The following is a 19507-nucleotide window of genomic DNA, read 5'->3' on the forward strand; positions in this document are numbered from 1 at the left end:
GCTTCATCCTGCCCTGTCTCAGCATCCGAGTGAGGTAGCAGGTTGGGTTTCAATCAGCTGTGAGGATTCCAATCATTTAGAGGGCTGGCAGCTGGCTCTGGGAGAGGGCGAGGTCCCCAGAGAACTGGAGGTCTCCGGTCAGCCGCTTACCTCTCCATGCTTTAGTTTTTGAGTGTTAGGGTACACCATCTCCACGCTCCGTCTCTCCAATCCACAGGAACTGGCCCTCCCTGGAAAGGCCGCTGACAGTGACAAAAACCACAAGTCCCAAAGACACAGCCCACACAGACAAAAAGGTATTTTATTGAAATAGCAACAATTCACAATAAGGTACTTTTCACAGCACATTGGAAAAACTCAAGATTTACGAATTTCACCTTCACAGTTACAAATCACATTTTGTTCTGCAGCACACAACGAATGTGGGGAAGGGAGCTGCCAGGGCGCTGCCAGGGCACTGACAGGAGCTGAGGGTGCTCTGTGCCTCGGCTGTGCCTCGGCAGTGTCTCAGGATGGCCTCAGAGCAGAGAGAATGACACTTTCTTGGGGAGTCCCAAACAAGGGGCTCTGCATCCTGCTGCCTGGTCCCATCCTGTCCACCAATGTCCATGGCTGTGGGATGTAGAACTGCTAGTTAGTTCCAGACATCACAAAGGCAGTGACCACTCAGCCTCCCGAAAGTCATTTTTTAAACTTGGTCAGCAAACGTTCTAAAATATGGCAACCTAAGAAATTTCAAACACTTTCACATACAGATACTCATGGTTCTTTATACAGAGGCAGGTGATGTAACCATGTCCAGTCTCAATGAACAGCACGAAAGCCAAGTGACAAATGACTTCACTCCCACATCTGTTTCCTTCACCTGCATAGCCAGACCTTACTGTCAGGACTGACCTAGGGCTGGAAGGCAATTCAAAATCAGCATGACAGCAGTCATTACTCGGGGTTGGTGAATCAAGCTTGATTCCACCTGACACATCTCTCTCCTGAGGACCAGACAGAAGGCAATGAAGACATTTGCTCTGTGGCATAGGATCTGGAGACAGATCTTCCCCCAGCCCCTTCCCAATGCCCTGTAACTCACTGCCACAATGGGTTCCCTAGCTGACAGATCTATCTCACCAGACTAGAGCTGGGAAAAGGGCAAGTAAACCCCCCAAAGGAAGAAGGTGCCTCAAGGGTCCCATAGGTTTCTCTCAGTGACAGGTGAACTGCCTTGGTGACATTTACAGCAAGTCTTCCTTCAGGAACCAGTGAGAGAAAACTATTATGGAGATGATGCAGTAAAATGGCCTATCTACACAGCATGGGCAGATGAGGTGTCTGCACAAGTATGTCCAGCATGTTTGGGAGCCTGCTCCGTCGCCTGCTGTGAAAGAACAACATTCTACCATCTGCACATTTGTAGGAGACAACGAATTATGTCTTCCCATTGAGTCTTCTTCCCTGGCTCATCCCAATGGCCACAGGCTGGAGAGAAAGCCAAGCCAGACCCTGCCCACAGCGGGTGCCAAGATGGGGCCAGTTCTGCCAAAGCCCCGAGTCTTCTGTTTAGGTTCCTCTCTTACCTGTTCTTCAACCCTTGGAAGTGGGTTCAGACTCTGCTCTGCATCTGTTTTTAGCTGATCCACAGAATCTAAATGGAAAAATGAACTTTACAAACACACGAACACACGCACGTGCACACACACACACACACACACACAGTTACAAATAAATCTGTAACAGAAGTTGTGACAAACAGGTCAATAATGGGGTGCTTTTCTGAATTTTTCAAAGTGGTAATCATCATTTCTTTTTCCTCTAAGGAGCCCCAACTTGTCTTTTCTTGTCCCCATAGGGTCAGGCCTCTACCGAAGTGATTCATCCTGGTCCAATGAGTTCACAGAGTAAGACATCAAAGCCTCCCTGCTGGTGTCTCCCTGCCAGGTGCACCTGCACCCAGGAGAGCCCTGTGCATCCGGGGCAGCCACGTCTGAAGCAGGACTCAGGGATATGCGCTGGGGCATGCCGGCTTGCACAGCAGCTGGCTGACGTGAGCAGGTGGCTAACCCACTCAGCTTCCCCCAGTGCTCTGGCTTGGGGCTTCAGGGTGCTACGCCTTTCAGAAAGGAATTGATAAACACACATCCAGCTGACAGCTTCTACTGTTCCGGGTGATTTCTGAGGCACATAAGAGTTCTACAGTTCTGTGGGAACTTGACTGCAGCACTGTGAAGATGGTGTGAGAAAGCAAGCTCTGCAGAGCCTCAGTCAGAGACAGATCCTCCCTGGCCCTCTTTGCAACACCCTCTAACTCATGGCAACAATGGGTTCCACCGATGACAGGTCTGTTTTCCCAGACTGCAGCTGGGATTGGGCCAGTGGAGCCCTCCGGCCATGGCTCTTCTCTGTCCAGGCCACCCGGAAGGCAGGCAGCGGGGAGGGTGGCCTGTCCTCCTGAGGTTTGGGTAATCTTTGGCACATGCTCAGTAAGGCCTTTAGCTCCACTCTGAAATTCTCATTCAGCCAGCAGTAAATGAAAGGGTTGTAGCAGGTGCTGCTCATGGCAAACCAGTGGAAGGCGAAGTAGAGGGCGTTGTTGGTGCGGATGATCTTGCTGGACAGGAGGAGGACGTAGCAGTTGAGGGGGAACCAGCAGAGGGCAAAAAGGACCACCACCAGCACCAGCATCTTGATCGTAGTCTTCTTCTTGCGCCGCAGCGCGAGGTACTGCTCCGTGGTCACATCGCCAATCGTGTTGCACAGCCACAGCTTCTTGGCCACACGAGCGTAGGCCACAGAGATGATGAGGAGGGGAAGGATGTAAAGCAGGATGAAGGTGGCCAGGTCCAGGTACTTCCAGAAGAGGTCAGCTGGCTCAGGGAAGTCTGGCAGGCACAGGGAACGCACAACATCCTCGCTGGGGGCAGAGGTAGGGGACAGCAAGACAGGACGATAAGAGGGGGAGGGGGTAGTACCAAGAGGTGCCATCCCCAGGAGCACCGGCCTCTCCCTGCACCACACTCAGTCACCAACAACACTGGGACACTGTGGCCTAATTATCTGCTGCGTCTCCACTCGCTCCTAGGCTGTGGCTTCTATAAAGCAACACGTCCTGAGGAGTACATGCTCATGTCTCTGTGTCCATTCACACTGTTCCTAGACTGTGTAGAAAAAACAAAAGATCTTTGCCCCATGAATAAGTGCAACCCTAGAGTTCCTATTCTGAAAACCACCTCAGCCATGAGAAAGCCCTGGAATGAATTCCCAGAGTGCTATTTCCCCAGGCCAACAGGGAAGCCCGGAATAAAGAGAATGCAAGATAGGGACAATGAGAGCACTAAAGGCAAGCCAGTAGGCCTCCTGCCACTTACAGAACATGCACTTATTTAAAATGGAATACATGACAAAGTATTAAGCCTTTTCCTGCTATGCAAATTCAAAGTACCTTATCTCAGAAACCAAACAAAAAAATCACAAAAGAGAAAAGAGAAGAGGATGGGAGGGAGGGAGGGGAGAAGGGAGTATCATCCTGTTGTTAGAATTGTATCTACAAATCACATTGAATGCGTTTAACACTAATTAAAAATTAAAACACACACACACACACACAGATGGAATTCATTCCAGTTCTCTCCTTAGGATAGCCACACAGCTTTCTGCCCTTGCTATATTTCAAAAACTCATGAAAAATGAAATCAACATGTACCAAAAAATGAAATATATCCACAGCTATTTCATAGTGCATTTTCCACAAACTTTATGAAAACCCCCTTACATGTGCTGGAGCTTTCACTGAAAAAATAAATAAATAAAAACTATTGGGGGCCCAGTGGCGTGGTCTAGCAGCTAAAGTCCTTGCCTTGAATGTGCCGGGATCCCATATGGGCGCCAGTTCTAATCCCGGCAGCTCCACTTCCCATCCAGCTCCCTACTTATGGCCTGGGAAAGCAGTCGAGGACGGCCCAATGCTTTGGGACCTTTGCATGGGAGACCCGGAAGAGGTTCCAAGTTCCTGGCTTCGGATCGGCGCAGCACCAGCCGTTGCGGCTCACTTGGGGAGTGAATCATTGGACGAAAGATCTTCCTCTCTGTCTCTTCTCCTCTCCGTATATCTGACTTTGTAATAAAAATAAATAAATCTTTTAAAAAAAAAACTATTTGCTCTTGCTAGCCAAAAAAAAAAAAAAAAAAAACCAAACAAACAAACAAAAAAAACACCTTGTGTCTAAATGCTGGTGATGCTGGGTGTCTGGTACCTTCCAATATTCTAGAACATGAAGACAGGACCTTAACAGATGAACAGAAACCAGCCTTCTGAACTTGTTCTTCTTTTTTTAAAAAAAACTTATGTTATTTGAGAGGAAGAGAGATGGGGATCTTCCCTCTGCTGGTTCACTTCCCAAACCAGGGACTCAATTTAGGTGACCAACATGGGTGCAGGGACCCAAGCACTCAAGTTATTCATGTAGTATGTACCAGGGTGCTTACCAGCAGGAAGCTGGCATTGGAAGTGGGCCCCGACCCTAGGAGGACACCAAGTGGCCGTCCCACACCCTGGTACTGGTGTGGTTAGGCCGCTGGGAGTGGCCCTCTTCCTCCGTCTCTCCCCTTTCCCCAGAAACAGGAAGAATAGAAAGGAAGGTTGGAAACAGTTGTCTCATCCACTTTCCCCATTCCTTTTCATCCTAATCGGTGCCTCACATGGACATGCATCCTTCCCAACTGCATAAACATCATCAAAAGTGAAATGAATCTATTATGAGGAACAACAACAACAAAAAAAAAGGAAGTAGGCCCGGGATCTGAGCCCAAGCTTCTGCTGCCAGAGACAGCATGGTACCCACTGTCCCAACAGCCGGCCTCAGCTTGGTCTTCCTGGCCTGCTCCTGTCTGCAGCGCACACACATGGATGTTTCAGGCGGCCAGCACATGGCTCGGTCTCAGACACTGGCAGTACTCTGCCCGGATTCCCTCCAGTCCCCTTTCCCCAGAGCCCAGCTCCTCCCGTGCACCAAAAACAGCTGACCCCTGTGACCCCCTGGGCTCATTGCAGACCCCGTGCACATATGCATCAAGAGCCAGAAGAGCTCTTTCCCTCCCTTGGCCCCCAGGAAGGCCTGGAAGCAATGACTGACACTTGGGGGAAGAGCAAAGTCTAGCTTCCTCGCTTCAAGGTGGGGCAAACTGCATTTCCAGTCACTCCCAGCCAGGTGCAGTTCCTGCTGAAACACTCCCTTCCCCACTGCCCCGGGTAGTTCTGCCTTGATAAATGTTTTGCAGCTGTACTTGACTTCACGTCAGAACCTGTTTCTAAGGAGCTTCACCTGAAACTATACAACGACAAAAATTGCTCTAAGATTATTCAGCATCTATTCATTAGGCAGTTAGTTTGTCATGTGACGACAGTGATCTGGGATGGCGGGGCAGCAAAATCAAAACCGGCCGGCTCCGCCCACACCGATCACCTAGCAGGGAGATTCCCCTTCAGGAACTTGTCCAAACTCGTGAAACCTTAGTGTTTGAAAAGGAAATTCTTGTTCTATAGACCACGAGGAAACCTGAACGGGAGGTGGGGGCGGTAGTGAGGGCTGCCTCTGACATACACAGGGGCACACATCGGTATCCAAGTTCTGTGAGGAATTGAGACCCTGCTCCTTTTGAACAGGGCTTTGATAATTCTACCAGTTTGTGGGGGAACTCGCCCCCTGGTGGCCGGAGCTGAGAATTATTCTCTCGCCCTTGCACATCAACTGCAGAGTAAGAAAACATAGCAGAAAAAACTGAATAGACATGATCCTAAAGGCAGAGGCTGGGGAAGGGGCAGGATCGGCTAAGGAAGGGGCTGCTTGTTACTTTAAAGTGTGCATCAGAGCCCACTGAGTGCTGTTTGTGGAGCCCCTAGCTGCTTTCTACTAATTCACTCACCTGTATTTGAAGGTAAATAATTTCTGGCAGATAGCGTGTGGGAGTGAAAAGAATGTCGCCATGGTCCAGATGACAGCGATGTAGATGACACCCTTTGTGATTGAGATCCGGGGTTTTAATGGATGCATAATAACCTGGAAGGCAAGCACACAGGAAGAAGTTTTGACATGAAGAACTCTGGATGGCACACCACTCACTTGTCATATAAAAGCAGGTGTTACTGCCCTCTTTCCGGCCTCCCCACTACCTCATCCTTCCCTTTTTTACCCGCTGGTCTCCCACCACCTCCATCCAGTTCCTGCGCGGTTGGAAAAAAACTCTTAAGATACTTCGTTGCGACTGGTGTTTTCGGCTCACGAAAGCTCCTGGCTAACTTTGAGCAACATCCTAGGATGACCATAACCACATCCTTATGATCCTGTATCTTAGAACACATTCACTAACTGATAGGAAAGCAGCAGACACAACCGTGTGGTGTTGCAGTGACTGATACCTCAGCGGCATTCAGCGAGTCACGATCCAAACTCCACCGGAAGCCGGAACTCCACCAGCAGCAAGGTCAAAACAGATCCCTGTGTTCCTCAGACCTAACGGCCAACAGGTTCTGGCAAGTACCAAAGGAGTGGCATAAGTGACTGCAAACAAAGTACCAGGTACCAACTGCAAAAAGTAAAACTGAACTTTAGATCTGTGGGTAACACAGCTTAGAAACCTACCCCCAAAAGAAGAATCTAATAACCAGAAGCACAATGACCAAGGGTAAAAGAAACAGTGGCACAATGAATGTTACTGAAGAGTCCCCTGCAAAGCAGCAAAACCCTTTGCCAACCTCAGAGTTTACTGAGGAAGACATCGAGAAAATGGGAGATAAAGAATTTAAAATACTTGTTATAAAGCTTCTTATCAATAATGAGAACCACAAGAAACAGGCATTCAAGGAATTCAAGGAATATGTTACACAGCAAATAACAGCAGTGAAGCAAATGAAAGCTGATATATCAGAAATGAAGAATACAGTGGAACAAACTAAAAGTACAGTTGGGAGCCTCCAAAATAGAATGAAGGAGGCAGAAGAAAGAATCTCAAAATTAGAAGATATTTCCTGTCATCAGAGGGAAGCAACCAAGAAGCTGGAAGCAGAGCTGGATCAGACCAATAAAAGTATTCAAGAATTGAAAGACACTATTAAGAGGCCAAATATAAGAGTTATGGGAGTCCCAGAAGGTACAGAAAGAGAAGCTGGGATTAAGGGTGTATACAATGAAATAATAAGGAAAAATTTCCCTAATCTAGAGAAAGAATTGGGAAACAAGATCCAGGAGGGGCACAGAACTCCCAACAGGCTTGATCAAAAGCGATCTTCACCAAGACACATGATCATCAAGCTCTCTTCAATTGAACATAAGGAAAAGATCCTTAAATGTGCACGGGAAAAAAATCAACTGACATATAAAGGAATGCAAATTAAACTCACAGGAGACTTCTCACAGGAAACTCTACAAGCCAGAAGAGAATGGAGTGACATATTCCAGAATCTAAAAGCAAAAAATTGTTGGCCCAGGATAACGTACCCAGCAAAACTTTCCTTTGTCTTTGAAAATGAAATACAATTCTTCCACAGTAAAGAAAAGCTAAAAGAATATGCCTCGTCCAAACCTGCCCTACAAACGATACTTCAAGATGTTCTTTTGACAGAGAAAAGGAATGGCACCAACTAAAACCAAAGGCAAATGTGAAGAACATCCCAGTAAAATGAACAGAAGACTAAATCAATGAACAACCCATTCCTAAAATGACAGGACCAAATTACTACCCATTCATATTAACCCTGAATGTAAATGGGCTAAACTCACCAATCAAATGTTATAATTTAGTGAACTGGATTTTTTTTTCCATTTTTAAAATTTTATTTTTGACAATCGTTACACAGTTAATTAGGGCCCAAGGGCTCAAGGGCTACAGGAAAGTGGGTAAGACTATCATTTCCACATTTTTTTCTCTATCTGGGGTAAAGAGGGAGGTAAAGGGAGAAGCCCCATCCAGTCTCCTACCGATTCCAGGTCCCCTATATGGGGCATGCTCCAAGGGTCTTGCTCAAGTGCTTTTGTTAGTTCAACATTTCTGAATTGCTGCAGAATCCACTGGTTGACATAGTCTATCTTGGAGTCTACATTTACAACATATGGCTGGGATAGTTTATTGATTTGTTTTGTCCTCTGTCTTTTTTTTTTAAACATATATTTTTATTGCATTTTCTTTTCTTAAAAATTAATTACATTGCATTATGTGATACATTTTTTTATGCACTGGGATTCCCCCTGCCCCTCCCCAAGCCCTCTCCCCACGGTGGATTGCTCCACCTTGTTGCATTTCCATAGTTCAAATTCAGTTGAGATTCTTTCATTGGAGATATTTATCAAGCATAAAGTCCAGCATCTTATTGTCCTGGTAAGTTCAATGGTTTCTTGGGGAGACCATCTCTGCTCTGAAGGCAGAGCCGCAGAGTATCATCTCAATCAATTAAGAGCCCCAACATAATATTTCCAACCATTTACAACATTATGGCATTAATTGACATGGTATTGATTAACCAATATGTTAATAGGAAAATGCAGGTTTTCTACCACAACCTGTGACTTCTTCATAGACATTTCAATTTTGGTTTACATTCAACCATGATCTATACACCTTAAAATGACTTAGATTGCTATTCAGCTCTCTCATGCCTATTTTAATTTTAGTCTTCATGCCTATTTTAATTTTAGTCTTTAGCAGTTTATAGCATTGAAGCATGATTTCGCTGAACCTTGCTGTTTTTCAGGTGGTCTAACTCTATAATTCTAACAGGATATATGTCAACAGTTTAGGTGAGCATGTTTAGGAGGGGTGTACAGAGAAATCTTCCATACCCCAGTGAGGAGTAACTAATCTTTGTGTCCCACCCACCCCCTCTCGTAATAACCATCAGGAGCGCTCCAGAAACCCCTCAAAACAAACAAACAAACAAACAAACCAAACTAGAATAGATAGACAGAGAACAACAAGGAAAGCTTAGAAACAAACAGGAAATGGTCAGCGGGGATGCAGTTATAACTCACTGGGTGGGACACAAAGATTAGTTGTCCTCTGTCTTTTCATGGTTAGGGATCTGAGTCCCGCAGGTCAATTAAGGTGAACCCAGACCAGGTTCTTGTGTGTACTTGCAAATACGGGGCCTGGCACAGTCCATTGCCCCAATCAGCTGGTGGTTGCAATTGCTGGGTTGGTTCTGTTTCCAGCCCCATCTTCCACTTGATGGGTGTTGCAGTCCAGCCTGATTCTGTCCATCACACATTCGGCCCTCACATAAACCAGTGGGAGCTGCAGCCTAATTGGAGCGACCCATGTTGTGACCTGGATTTTTTTTTTTTTAAACCAAAACCCATCTATTGCCTACAAGAGATGTCTCACCAACAAAGATTAGCGGAAGCTGTATCATGGATTTTGCTATATTTTTTAAGTTAAATCTTTTGAAATAGATCATACAGTAGCATCCTTTTCTTCAAGAAGGTTCTTGATTTTCTTCAGTGACACATTATTTAGCATGTTATTTAACTTCATGGCATTGTTAATTTCTTCCTGTTTTTGTTTTGTGGCTTTTCATTTAAGGGGATGTATAGTAATTGTAATGAAGACTGTCATATCTAGTAGCATGTTACTTAACTTATGGCGTTGTAAATTTCTATTTTTCTTCCTGTTGCTGGTTTTGTATTGTGGTTTTTCATTTAAGGAGATGTACAGTAACTGTGTAATGGAAGTTTGTCATATCCAGATGTGAGGATACAATGCGGTACGCATCTACTTCCAGACCAAAAATGGACTCTCAGTGAAACTTGACAATAGGAAGCTGGACTCTGCCATTGTCCATGCCCTTAATGATGGACATATGACAATTTATAAAGAACTATAGTACAGTAATAATATAGGGGAACTTTGGGGGGGAGGGAATTGGAGGGTGTGGGAAATCCCAGAGCCTATGGAACTGTATCATAAAATGATAATAATAATAATAAAGAAGGCTATGAAATAAAAATAAAATAAATCTAAGCAAATAAATTGGAAAAAAATAAAAGCAGGTGTTACTCATAAAACCAGGCACCCCTTAACTTCAAGCCTGGGCTGCACAAAATAGCCGTAGGTGTAAACTTGGAGTTCCAGCATCCACAGAGTGTGGGAAGAGGGTGTCATCTGGAATCAAAGCTCTGACTAGTCATCACCAGGGAGCACCATAATGCACGAAGAGGCGGGGAGGAATCAGGGAGATCAGCCTCCAAGGCACCTGCAGCAAAGCTTGCACAGGAGCAAGCCACAAGCAGCCTCCGGCTCCAGGGCCTTGCTCCCAACTTCTCAGGCTTCTAGAACCCTTCCGTGAGGAAAGAAGGGCCCTGAGAGGCTGTAGGGCTGAGGGACAAGGAAAGAATAGTTTGGTCACTTAGGGAAGAGCTGCATTGATCCTGCCTGGGTTCCCCGTGTGAGAATGTCACTAAAATGCACTGGGGCCCACCTCTCCTCACAAAGCCAGAGCTAAGTAAAGGCTTCAGATGGAAATACTTCTTGGAATTAACATGTATGTCAATCAATTCTTCCAAAAGGGCTAAATAAAGACTTCAGAATTTACAGGCATTCTTGAGATTTTTTTTTTTTTTAACTTTCAGTGAAAGGCAGGGAGAGTGAGAGAGCTCTGCCTTCCACTGATTCCACTCTGCTTGCCAGAGCTGGGACTGAAGTCAGGAAGGAGGCTGGAACTCAAGCAAGGGCTCCCGGGTGGGTGGCAGGAGCCCGAGCTGCTCAACTACCCCTGGCCGCCTCCTTGGGTGTGCACTGGCAGGAAGCTGGGCAGGAAGCAGAGACACTGAGACGCGAATACAGGATCCTGCATCCTGAATGGCATCTTTACTGACCTAAGAATCATTATCTCTTCAGGGAATGGCTGAGGCCAGGGTCAAGGCGAGAAGGGTCGAACAAGTCCCCTCTCTACCTTAGATTCTATCAAAAGACACATTGGACATCCTGCAAGGCTGTGCCCTGGGTTACCTCCACACCCCCATTCAGTTTTATGGGAGGAAGTGATGAGGCCTCAGAAGTTGTTCAGCACTTTTCCTTCCTGGAGCTGGCCATCTCTGCCCCTCACATTCCTTCTCAAGTTGCTGAAATGGGTGGCAGCCTGGGACACAGGCTGCAAACAGGGAGTCCACTGGCTTTGTGACAGGGCTCTGTTTGGGGCATATGTCACAGTCACGTGGTCAACATGTGTAAGACTTCACTGCATCCTTGTTTCTCAGACAACTGTCCCTTTCGCCTCTTGGATCAACTCTGTTAGCTATGCTAAGTTGGCAGATGTGAGGGGGGTAAGCATAGGTCACATGGTAATAAAAGTAGCACAAAGTCCTCCTTGTTACCAAAGGGAGACAGTTAAGAAAAGAGGTGGATGGTGCAGTAGTATAGCACGCTAATCCTCTGTCTGTGGTGCTGGCATCTCATATGGGCACTGGTTCATGCCCTGGCTGCTCCACTTTTGATCCAGCTGCATGCTTATAGTGTGGGAAAGCGCAGAAGATGGCTCAAGTCCTTAGGCCCCTGTTCCCACATGGGAGATCCCAAAGAAGCTCCTGGCTCTCAGCTTACAGACTGTCCCAGCTCTGGCTATTGAGGTCATCTGGGGAGTGAACCAGCACACAGAAGATCTTTGTCTCTCCCTCTCTCTGTAATTCTGACTTTCAAATAAATCTTCAAAAGAATATGTTATGAAAAGGCGGGACATATTCACCTGTAAGCTCTTCTCACTTTATACTAAAGCATCTGCAATATATGCGCTGAGTTACACTCTACACACTTGCAGCATTTCAGAGGTTAAGCCATCCCCTGGCCTGGCCGGTCCAGCTTCTCATCAGGTGCATGAAGCTCCTCGGAAATATCCCCATCCACGTGTTGCCTAACAATGGCAGGTGCCATGAAACCCATGAGCCCCTAAGCAGGTGTGCACACCATCAGACACTCCTGTTAGCAAATTCCTGCTCCTCCTGGAAGGCAACTTGAACCTGCATCTCTGAAGCCTCCTAACTCTTGGTCACGTGGCACTGTCTCAGAACCAATCCTGTATGTGTGGCCCGGTGGGCAACATGACACTAGCTTAGTGGGGTTCCTTGAGTCTTCTTAGGGCAGGGTGGGCTGGTGGCCACAGGAAGGGTTCGGGGCCAGACAGTCCTCAGTTCTACTTCTGGCTGCATCATTCACAACTCCACAAGCTTGGAAAGGCTACATCTGAGCTTCTCTGACCCCGGGAAGCTGAGTCAGCACTGGTCTCCATGTACAACACAGGCCAGGCCTCATAGTAACACAACCTGCAGGTCCCCTTGGGTTCTCTCTGACATACTCACCCTCGACTTCTGATGAGGCTGATCAGTGTGCAGCGACTTCCTGACCCTGCGAGCAACCAGGTGGAGGGTCTGCCACCTGGACACTCTAAGGGATCACCTCCTTCAACAGTCTGGCCCCGTGACTCTCCCGTGTGGGGGTCCTTCCCCAAGCTGCAATCATGTTCGGTTTCCCTTTCATGTATGGCTTTCCAGGTTTTCCTTCCTTTCCCACCCATCTCCCCAAACAAGTTCATTTATTTCTGAGATACAGAATGCCAGCTGTGAATCTTCAGTGAAACACCAAATTTGAAATCTCTTTTGGCAACAACACAAAGGGTTTAGTATCCCTAAGCCGAGCGCCCACATTAATCAATAAGAAAATAAACACATTCCTGGAAAACCAGGGTAAAACTCTGAACCGGAAATCCTCCATGGATCCAGGGAACGGGAGTTAAGGGGAGAGAGGCCTGTGCGCTGGGGGAAGGCGCCCTCACCTGGTGGCGGTCCACGGCGATGGCCGTGAGTGTTAGAGCGGAGACGTGCAGGGAGCAGTACTGGGCGAAGCGGCTGACGTGGCACATGCCCTTTCCGAATACCCACGAGCTGTTCACAAAGCGGACCTGGAGAGGAGCCCACAGAGGTCAGGGGACGGACGCTACCTGTGACACCTGCCGCCAAGCCACCCCTGGGGGTCCTCTTGTTGACAGTGGTGGGGAAACACACACACACACACACACACACACGATGGCCCCAGCACATGGACGCTACCTGTGACACCTGCTGCCAAGCCACCCCTGGGAGTCCTCTTATTGACAGTGGTGGGGAAACACACACACACACACACACACACACACACGATGGCCCCAGCACATGGACGCTACCTGTGACACCTGCCGCCAAGCCACCCTTGGGAGCCCTCTTGTTGACAGTGGTGGGGAATCACAGCTCACATGTGATGGCCCCTGCACAGTTGATGCTTGTTCATTTAATTCAAAAAGCCCAGAGTGTGCCTCTGGGCCAACTGCAGCCACTATACCTTAGTAAGGACTTCCAAACTTCCACCCCCTAGCGCTTCTTGCTGTGCAACCTCAGGCAATTCTGGTAACCTTTCTGAGCCTTTCTCCTCGTTTTCCAAAGAAAAGCTTCAAATCAGCTACATTATAGGTTTAGAGTAAAGAATGTTTTTTTTTTTTTAAGCCTGTTAAAGGAAGGACACCATACCTGGCATATTGTTGGAAAACTGTTATTAGACATAAATAGTAACTCATTTTTATATGTAGTAATAACATTCATTCTGGCCCATTCAAATTCAGTCCAGTGGGAGAGCCAAGTCTATAAGGTGACTGTGTCGTGTGTGTGGGTGGACTAACATCTTTTGGCCAAGCCAGCCTTGCAATTCATTATCTGGGAAGGAGGCCCAGGAGCCTGGAGAGGTGGAGGGAGAGGTAGGGGCAGCGGTGGGGGCATATGAGGCTCTAGGAGTAGGCCTGATCCTCCTTTCACATCTTCTACTCAATCAGCACTTGAGCAACTCCTCTGAGTGGTGTATCTGCCCAAGAGAGAACAAGCACCGAGCTTCCAGTCTGGGCAGAAGAGGGCCGTGCAAGGCAGAAAGTCATTAGCGTCCTTCAGAGGGCCAGACAAAGGGCTGGGAGCCCACTAGGAAGGGGTGGGACAGGGACAGAGGCAAAGAGAGAGAGAGGAGACAGCGAGAAATGAAGCAAATCAGCACAAGAGTAAAACTGTAGGTCAGTAATTTCTAGTAATGCTTGCCATCCAACAGCTGTCACCTTGAGCAAGGCATGTGTGCCCCTGAACTTGGCTTTCCACATCTGTAAAATGCAGACTAGTGATTTGCTAAGTGATGACCCAAGCTCTCTGTTGCACATGTGGAGATGAAAACAAAGACCCTGGGTCTGCCCCGTAAGCCCTGGGAACTTTGTGGAGCTCAAGGTGTGGGTTAATGTGGCTGTAATGTGTGCATAAGGCTTTGGGACAGATCTGGTCACATGATGAGATGAGGCCAGGAGGACACGGGCTCTGCTGTCTTTAGGTGGGCAAGGAGGAGCAGGGTAGGCTTTAGGGCAATCCCGGAACGTGACAGCTACACTCTAGCTGCTCATCTCCAGCAGATCTGCCTCTAGATGGTTTTGAAATCCAATCCCTTTTCTTCATCCTGAGGCCACTGCCCTACTGCAGCCTCCTGCCAGCGTCCCTGTTCTCCTAGCTCATCCCCTTGTTATGTTTCATTAAGCAAATTTTGGACTGTGGTTACTCTTAGAACTGGGCCAGGCCCCTTGGCAATACACCTGCAGCCTTCCTGGCTTCACTTCCCTCTGCCTGTTTCTTGTCTCTGTTCCCCCAGTAACACACAGCCACGTCCAGCTCCCTCCACCCCCTGTGAATGTTGATGCCTCAGCCCTTCTGTCTGCACTGGGTGTTTGCACTGATCTTGAGAAATTCCCACTCATCTAGGTGCCATTGCAATGTCACATTCCTTGTGAAGTCTCCTTTGATCTTCTTATGGGACTTTTGTAGGTCATCATCAAAGATTCCCTCTTCCAGGACCTACTACATTCTCTACCAGGCAATTATACGGCATCGTTCTTTCTCTCCATGGTCAGAGCTGATCCTCATGCTGACTGTAATGTATTAAGTGGATGGAAAGGGAGACTGAGGAGGAAGGATCCTGTCCACCAAGCGGCCAAAGGCAGGAGGTCTTGTCCAGCTAGAAGCCTGTGCGGAGCAGACAAAGACCCTCCCCACAACCTCTCCCTCTTCTGCTTGCCAGCACCTTGTACACTCTAACAGACGTTGGCATTGGGGGAGTTCCATGGGTCAGGTTCAAGGCCAGGCTGTTTTGGTTCATGCCAGAGCAGTGCTGGATTCCTAGGACTTGACATTCTGTCTCTTGCAGGAGATTCTCTGGGGGAAAGGCTGCCAGTTCTCAGCTACAGCTTGGCTTCAGGCTCAGGGCCAACCTCAGGGGTTGGCTGAGGACCCAAACCCTGCATCCTGATTCTGGGTAACAGTATAAAGACCCTGCCCTGAGGCCTTCTGGTTCCCAGAAAGGTGGTCCAGTTCAGCCCCAGTCTTCCAGATTCTTATGTCAAAAACTAAGGAAGGAGGCAAGAGGCAGTAGAGAAGTTGCTTTCTTGTGCTCCAAGGCAACTGGGGATGGGAGCAAGGAGGCATTGAAGGCCCTTTTGGCCTGGGTTAGTGTCCAGAGGATCCCAGGAGGCCATTCATAGACTAGATGCACACTGGCAGGAAAGCAAGACAAGCCCACAAACCAAAGTGATGGAAGCCAAACACGGCCCAAAGTGTACCCTGCTCCCAGGTGTGCAGGGGACACCTCTGTACCCCTGGGAGCTCAGGGGACAGGCCTCCGAATGTGAGCCAGGGCATGGAATTCTTACTCTGGCTCTGCCAAGGTGACCTTGGACAAGGGATTGGGCCTCTTTGTGTTTCAGTTTCCTCTTCTGTAAAATGCAACTATTGTTAGCAAAAGTGAGGACAGGAGAATGTAAGTAATTATATGGTGTGTAGTGTTCAATGTGGAAGGACATTCACACAGACAGATGGAATATCAGGCTCATTCTCTTCCACTTGTCTGTCATTTCTGGTGTGTGTGTGTGTGTGTGTGTGAGAGAGAGAGAGAGAGAGAGAGAGAGAGAGAGAGAGAGAGAGAGAGAGAGAGAGAACAGGTACTGCTTGGGTAATAACTCAAGTAACAAGTTACCTCACAAACTGAAAATAATATGACTCACACTGCCAACATATGCAGTGCAACTGTCATAATGATCACTGGGTTCTAGCCCTCACAATCCCAGATCATCTACCAGATTCACACTGTCTGGCCTGAGGGACAGTAAGGCACCACCCGTGCTGAGCAGCCAGCCATGTGCAATGCCTTGGGTTTGCCCCAGACAGCCATACACAGGCTCACTGTCAAATCTCAGAAGGGAAACAGGCAAATGCACTTACAGTTCCACTCATAAGTCACAGCTGCTTGACCCTTCAGTTGTCACATAAAGCAGCATCCTATGGCGGGAGCAGGCATTTCCAGAGGGAGGGGAGGTGGCTTAATAGCTGCTGATGTGGCTTGAGCTACTGCTCAACTATGGAGCGAGCCCACCTTCTGTGAGCTTACACAGGAAACCCTCCAGAGCAGGCTGCTGACATTGGACATCACTGACCCAGTGCCACCAGCTGCAGAAGCTGATGGAGGGAGGGAGGGAGGGGATGAGAGAGTGGATGGAAAAGAGAAAGATGCAAATCTAAGCCACGACACTGGTAAGAAGGAAAGGAGATAAGGGGTGAGGCAACAGACAACAATCAAATAGACCCAGATTAAGTTTACCAAGATAAAGAGGACTATGGCAGAGAGATGGGAAGGAGAAAGACAAAGATTTAGAAATAGAGAAAGAGAAAGAGAGAGGTGAGAACCTAGCCATGAGAACGAAAGAGAAGGGACTATGAAATGTGAAGACAGGCAGAGGAGTCGGGGAAATGAGAAGGAAGAGAAATAGGGGTTATTCAGGCACTCTACGAGAAACACAGAGGATCCTGCCCGAGGAGGGGCTAACCGTGAGCCACGCAGGGACCAGCTGGCCCCGGGACCCTCACCAGAGTGAAGGGGGTGTTCAGCAGTGTGATGAGGATGTCAGCGACGGCCAGGTTGACGATGAAGAGGCTGGTGGCCGAGTGCATCCGCTGGTTCTTGAAGATGACATGGCACACCAGCACGTTGCCAAAGAGCGAGAAAACGATGATGAAGGAGTAAGCCACGATGAGCAGGGCTTTCACGGTGGGGTTCTGGGACTCTGCTCCATAGCGCCTCCGGCCCACAAAGTTCTGCCAGTCGGAAAACGAATAGTTGTTCCAAAAGAAATGTGAGGTGTTGGCCACGGCCAGGGCCGCCTCCAGGCTCTGTTCCTCTGGCCGGCCCGCAGGGGGATCGGTGGCGCACACAGAAGGGAGGAGGAAAAGCAGCAAGAAGTACGGGAGCATCCTGCAGGCTCCTCTGCTGGCCCTCCAGTGAGTGGCGGTGTTGCCTGCTGCCGGCGTCCCGGGGCGTCTGCGCAGGGCAGAGCGCGTGGGGCTGTCTCTGGTGGCCAGGAAGCCCGGCACTGCGCGTAGCAGCCCCAGCTGGAGCGTGGGGCGGTTTCGGCACTTTTCTGTCTCTCCAGGCTGCAGCCACCAGGCTGCCAACGGGCGCCTCCGCCTATTGGACTGCACAGCAGTGACCGTGACGCTGGGGCTCTGACAAGCTTCTCTCCCAGCAACGTGGTGGGCAGCGCGCTAGCTGCCCCCGCGCCCAGCCCTCTTCCCCTTGGCGCGGAAGACAGCCTCACAGTGCGGCGCGGGCTCCACCCTTAACGCACAGTCAAAGGAGGCAGGAGAGCAGGTGCAAACCGCCAACCAGGCAAGCTGAAGTCCCGCAGCAGAGCCAGAATGTGCCCTGTCTGCTTGTTCTGGGAGGAGGATGAATTGCCTGTGCTTGTAGCTGAGCTTTAGCCTAGTACCGACATAGCTCACCACAACCTGGTGGTTCCGAAGCAAGGCAAACAATGAAGTGGAGACCTAGAGTTTCTGCAAGCTCCCAGAGCACTTGGATTTCGGACATGCCCGGGAGAGTTTCCTGAGTCTGACAGCTCCTGGAATGCAACAAGGGGGAACGTTGCTTTTCTTGGAACCTCTGCCCAGCGTTCTCCGGAAGGCTCAAAGAGTCAAAGGCAATGAGCAAGCTTGCTGTGTGTCCACTCAGTAGGATAGTTTTGGAAGCTGTCTCTGTCAAGGGCATCATGGGCGAGCCTGGTTTTCATTCTTTACCTACTTCTCCAGATCTTGCTCACACTCCCACCGTGAAGCCTGTGCCTGACACCCCTCCCCTGGCACGCACTGTAGACTGACCCTGTGGTTTTTAGAACCAGGATCTACTTGTAACTTCGTCATGTCCTACCTGTGAAATCATGGGCAGGTTACTTAACAATCCAGGCCTTGGTTAAGGACAATCGTTTTCATATTTGTGGGGTTTCCAGAGACCCCCTGTAGGAATACCCCCATCACATTGGGCCCTGGCACAAGAGCTGCAGTAAGCTGTCTATGACTTGTAACTGTGCCTCAAACTCAGTCAGCTCTCCTGCTGTCTCATCTGACCCTGCTGACCTATGCCCTGACGCACAGACTAACCGACAAGCCCACATATCTTCCAAACTCTCCCGCTTGGCCCAGGGGAAAGCTGAGCCTGGGGAAACACGTCCTTCTCATAAAAAAAATCTTCTTACAACACTGGACCACAAGGAGAGATTCCTGTCACCTGCCACTTTGGACCTTTGCCCAGAACATCAGTCAGTAACTTCTTCACTCCACTGAACTCCAGGCAGGCAGATCAGGTACTCTTATTAATAAGGAATTAGAAAGTCCATTGATAAGTGGAAAAGCAGGTTGACAGTCCAATAGAGGATGTGTTTCTCTAGGCTGGAGACACAGAGGTCTTCCCAGAGTAGGTGACATTTCGGCTCAGTCCCAAGGGGGCAGCCGGAGCAGGACATGGAGGACAAAGCAGAGGAGATGGACTTGAGGAAGGGATCATGGTCCATCCACAGGCGGGGAGGTGAGTACACGTAAGGAACACTCAATAACTGCAAGGGTGCCAAGTGGCTGGACTGGGTTATGCAAATTCAGTGGAAGGGTTGGAGAACGAAGCCTGAACAAGAGGGCCTCATAAGCTAAGCTAAGGACTTGATGGTTTCCTGGGGGGCAAGGGGAATGTTTGGAAGGGCTCTATGAAGAGACTGACACCATCAGGGTTGCATTTCAGAAAGAACATTCTAGCATCTACGTGGAGACTAGACAGAGCTGTGGCTTGAGGCAGGGGGTTTGAAGGTTGTTCAAGTGACCCAGACATGGAGGTGAGATCTGAGTTAAGGTTCTGGCATGAGGAAGAGACTGCAGAGAGGACTCATTAACTGCCTTCAGTTTGATTCTAGTAAAATACACAAGTTACAAAACAACTTCCTTCAAACTCAACCTGTCCTAGAGTTTTTAGCCTATCCTTCTCCATTATGTTAGGAAGGGAAGGGGGCCAGTAAAGAATGTATTGTCAAACCAGTTACTCTTGTGGGTGACCAGAACTTAACCTTGCTTCTAAAACTAGTATGAGCTATCCAAATCAAGGTGAGGGGCATGGGGTA

The 19507-nt window shown here is 48.6% G+C and overlaps 1 protein-coding gene across 1 annotated transcript; it reads right to left on the bottom strand.

The window, feature by feature from the left end:
* Positions 1-1682: 1682 nt before the first annotated feature.
* Positions 1683-18095, bottom strand: GPR83 (G protein-coupled receptor 83). Its single transcript, XM_058663736.1, has 4 exons — positions 16938-18095; positions 12803-12928; positions 5914-6047; positions 1683-2905 (listed from the first exon to the last, which is right to left on the bottom strand). Exons 1-4 carry the CDS (start codon positions 17319-17321, stop codon positions 2296-2298), a joined length of 1254 nt encoding a protein of 417 aa, XP_058519719.1. The 5' UTR covers positions 17322-18095; the 3' UTR covers positions 1683-2295.
* Between the last annotated feature and the right edge of the window lie 1412 nt (positions 18096-19507).

The sequence above is a fragment of the Ochotona princeps genome, chromosome 4 (genome assembly GCF_030435755.1).
Source record: "Ochotona princeps isolate mOchPri1 chromosome 4, mOchPri1.hap1, whole genome shotgun sequence".
In the NCBI taxonomy this organism is placed as follows: Eukaryota; Metazoa; Chordata; class Mammalia; order Lagomorpha; family Ochotonidae; genus Ochotona; species Ochotona princeps.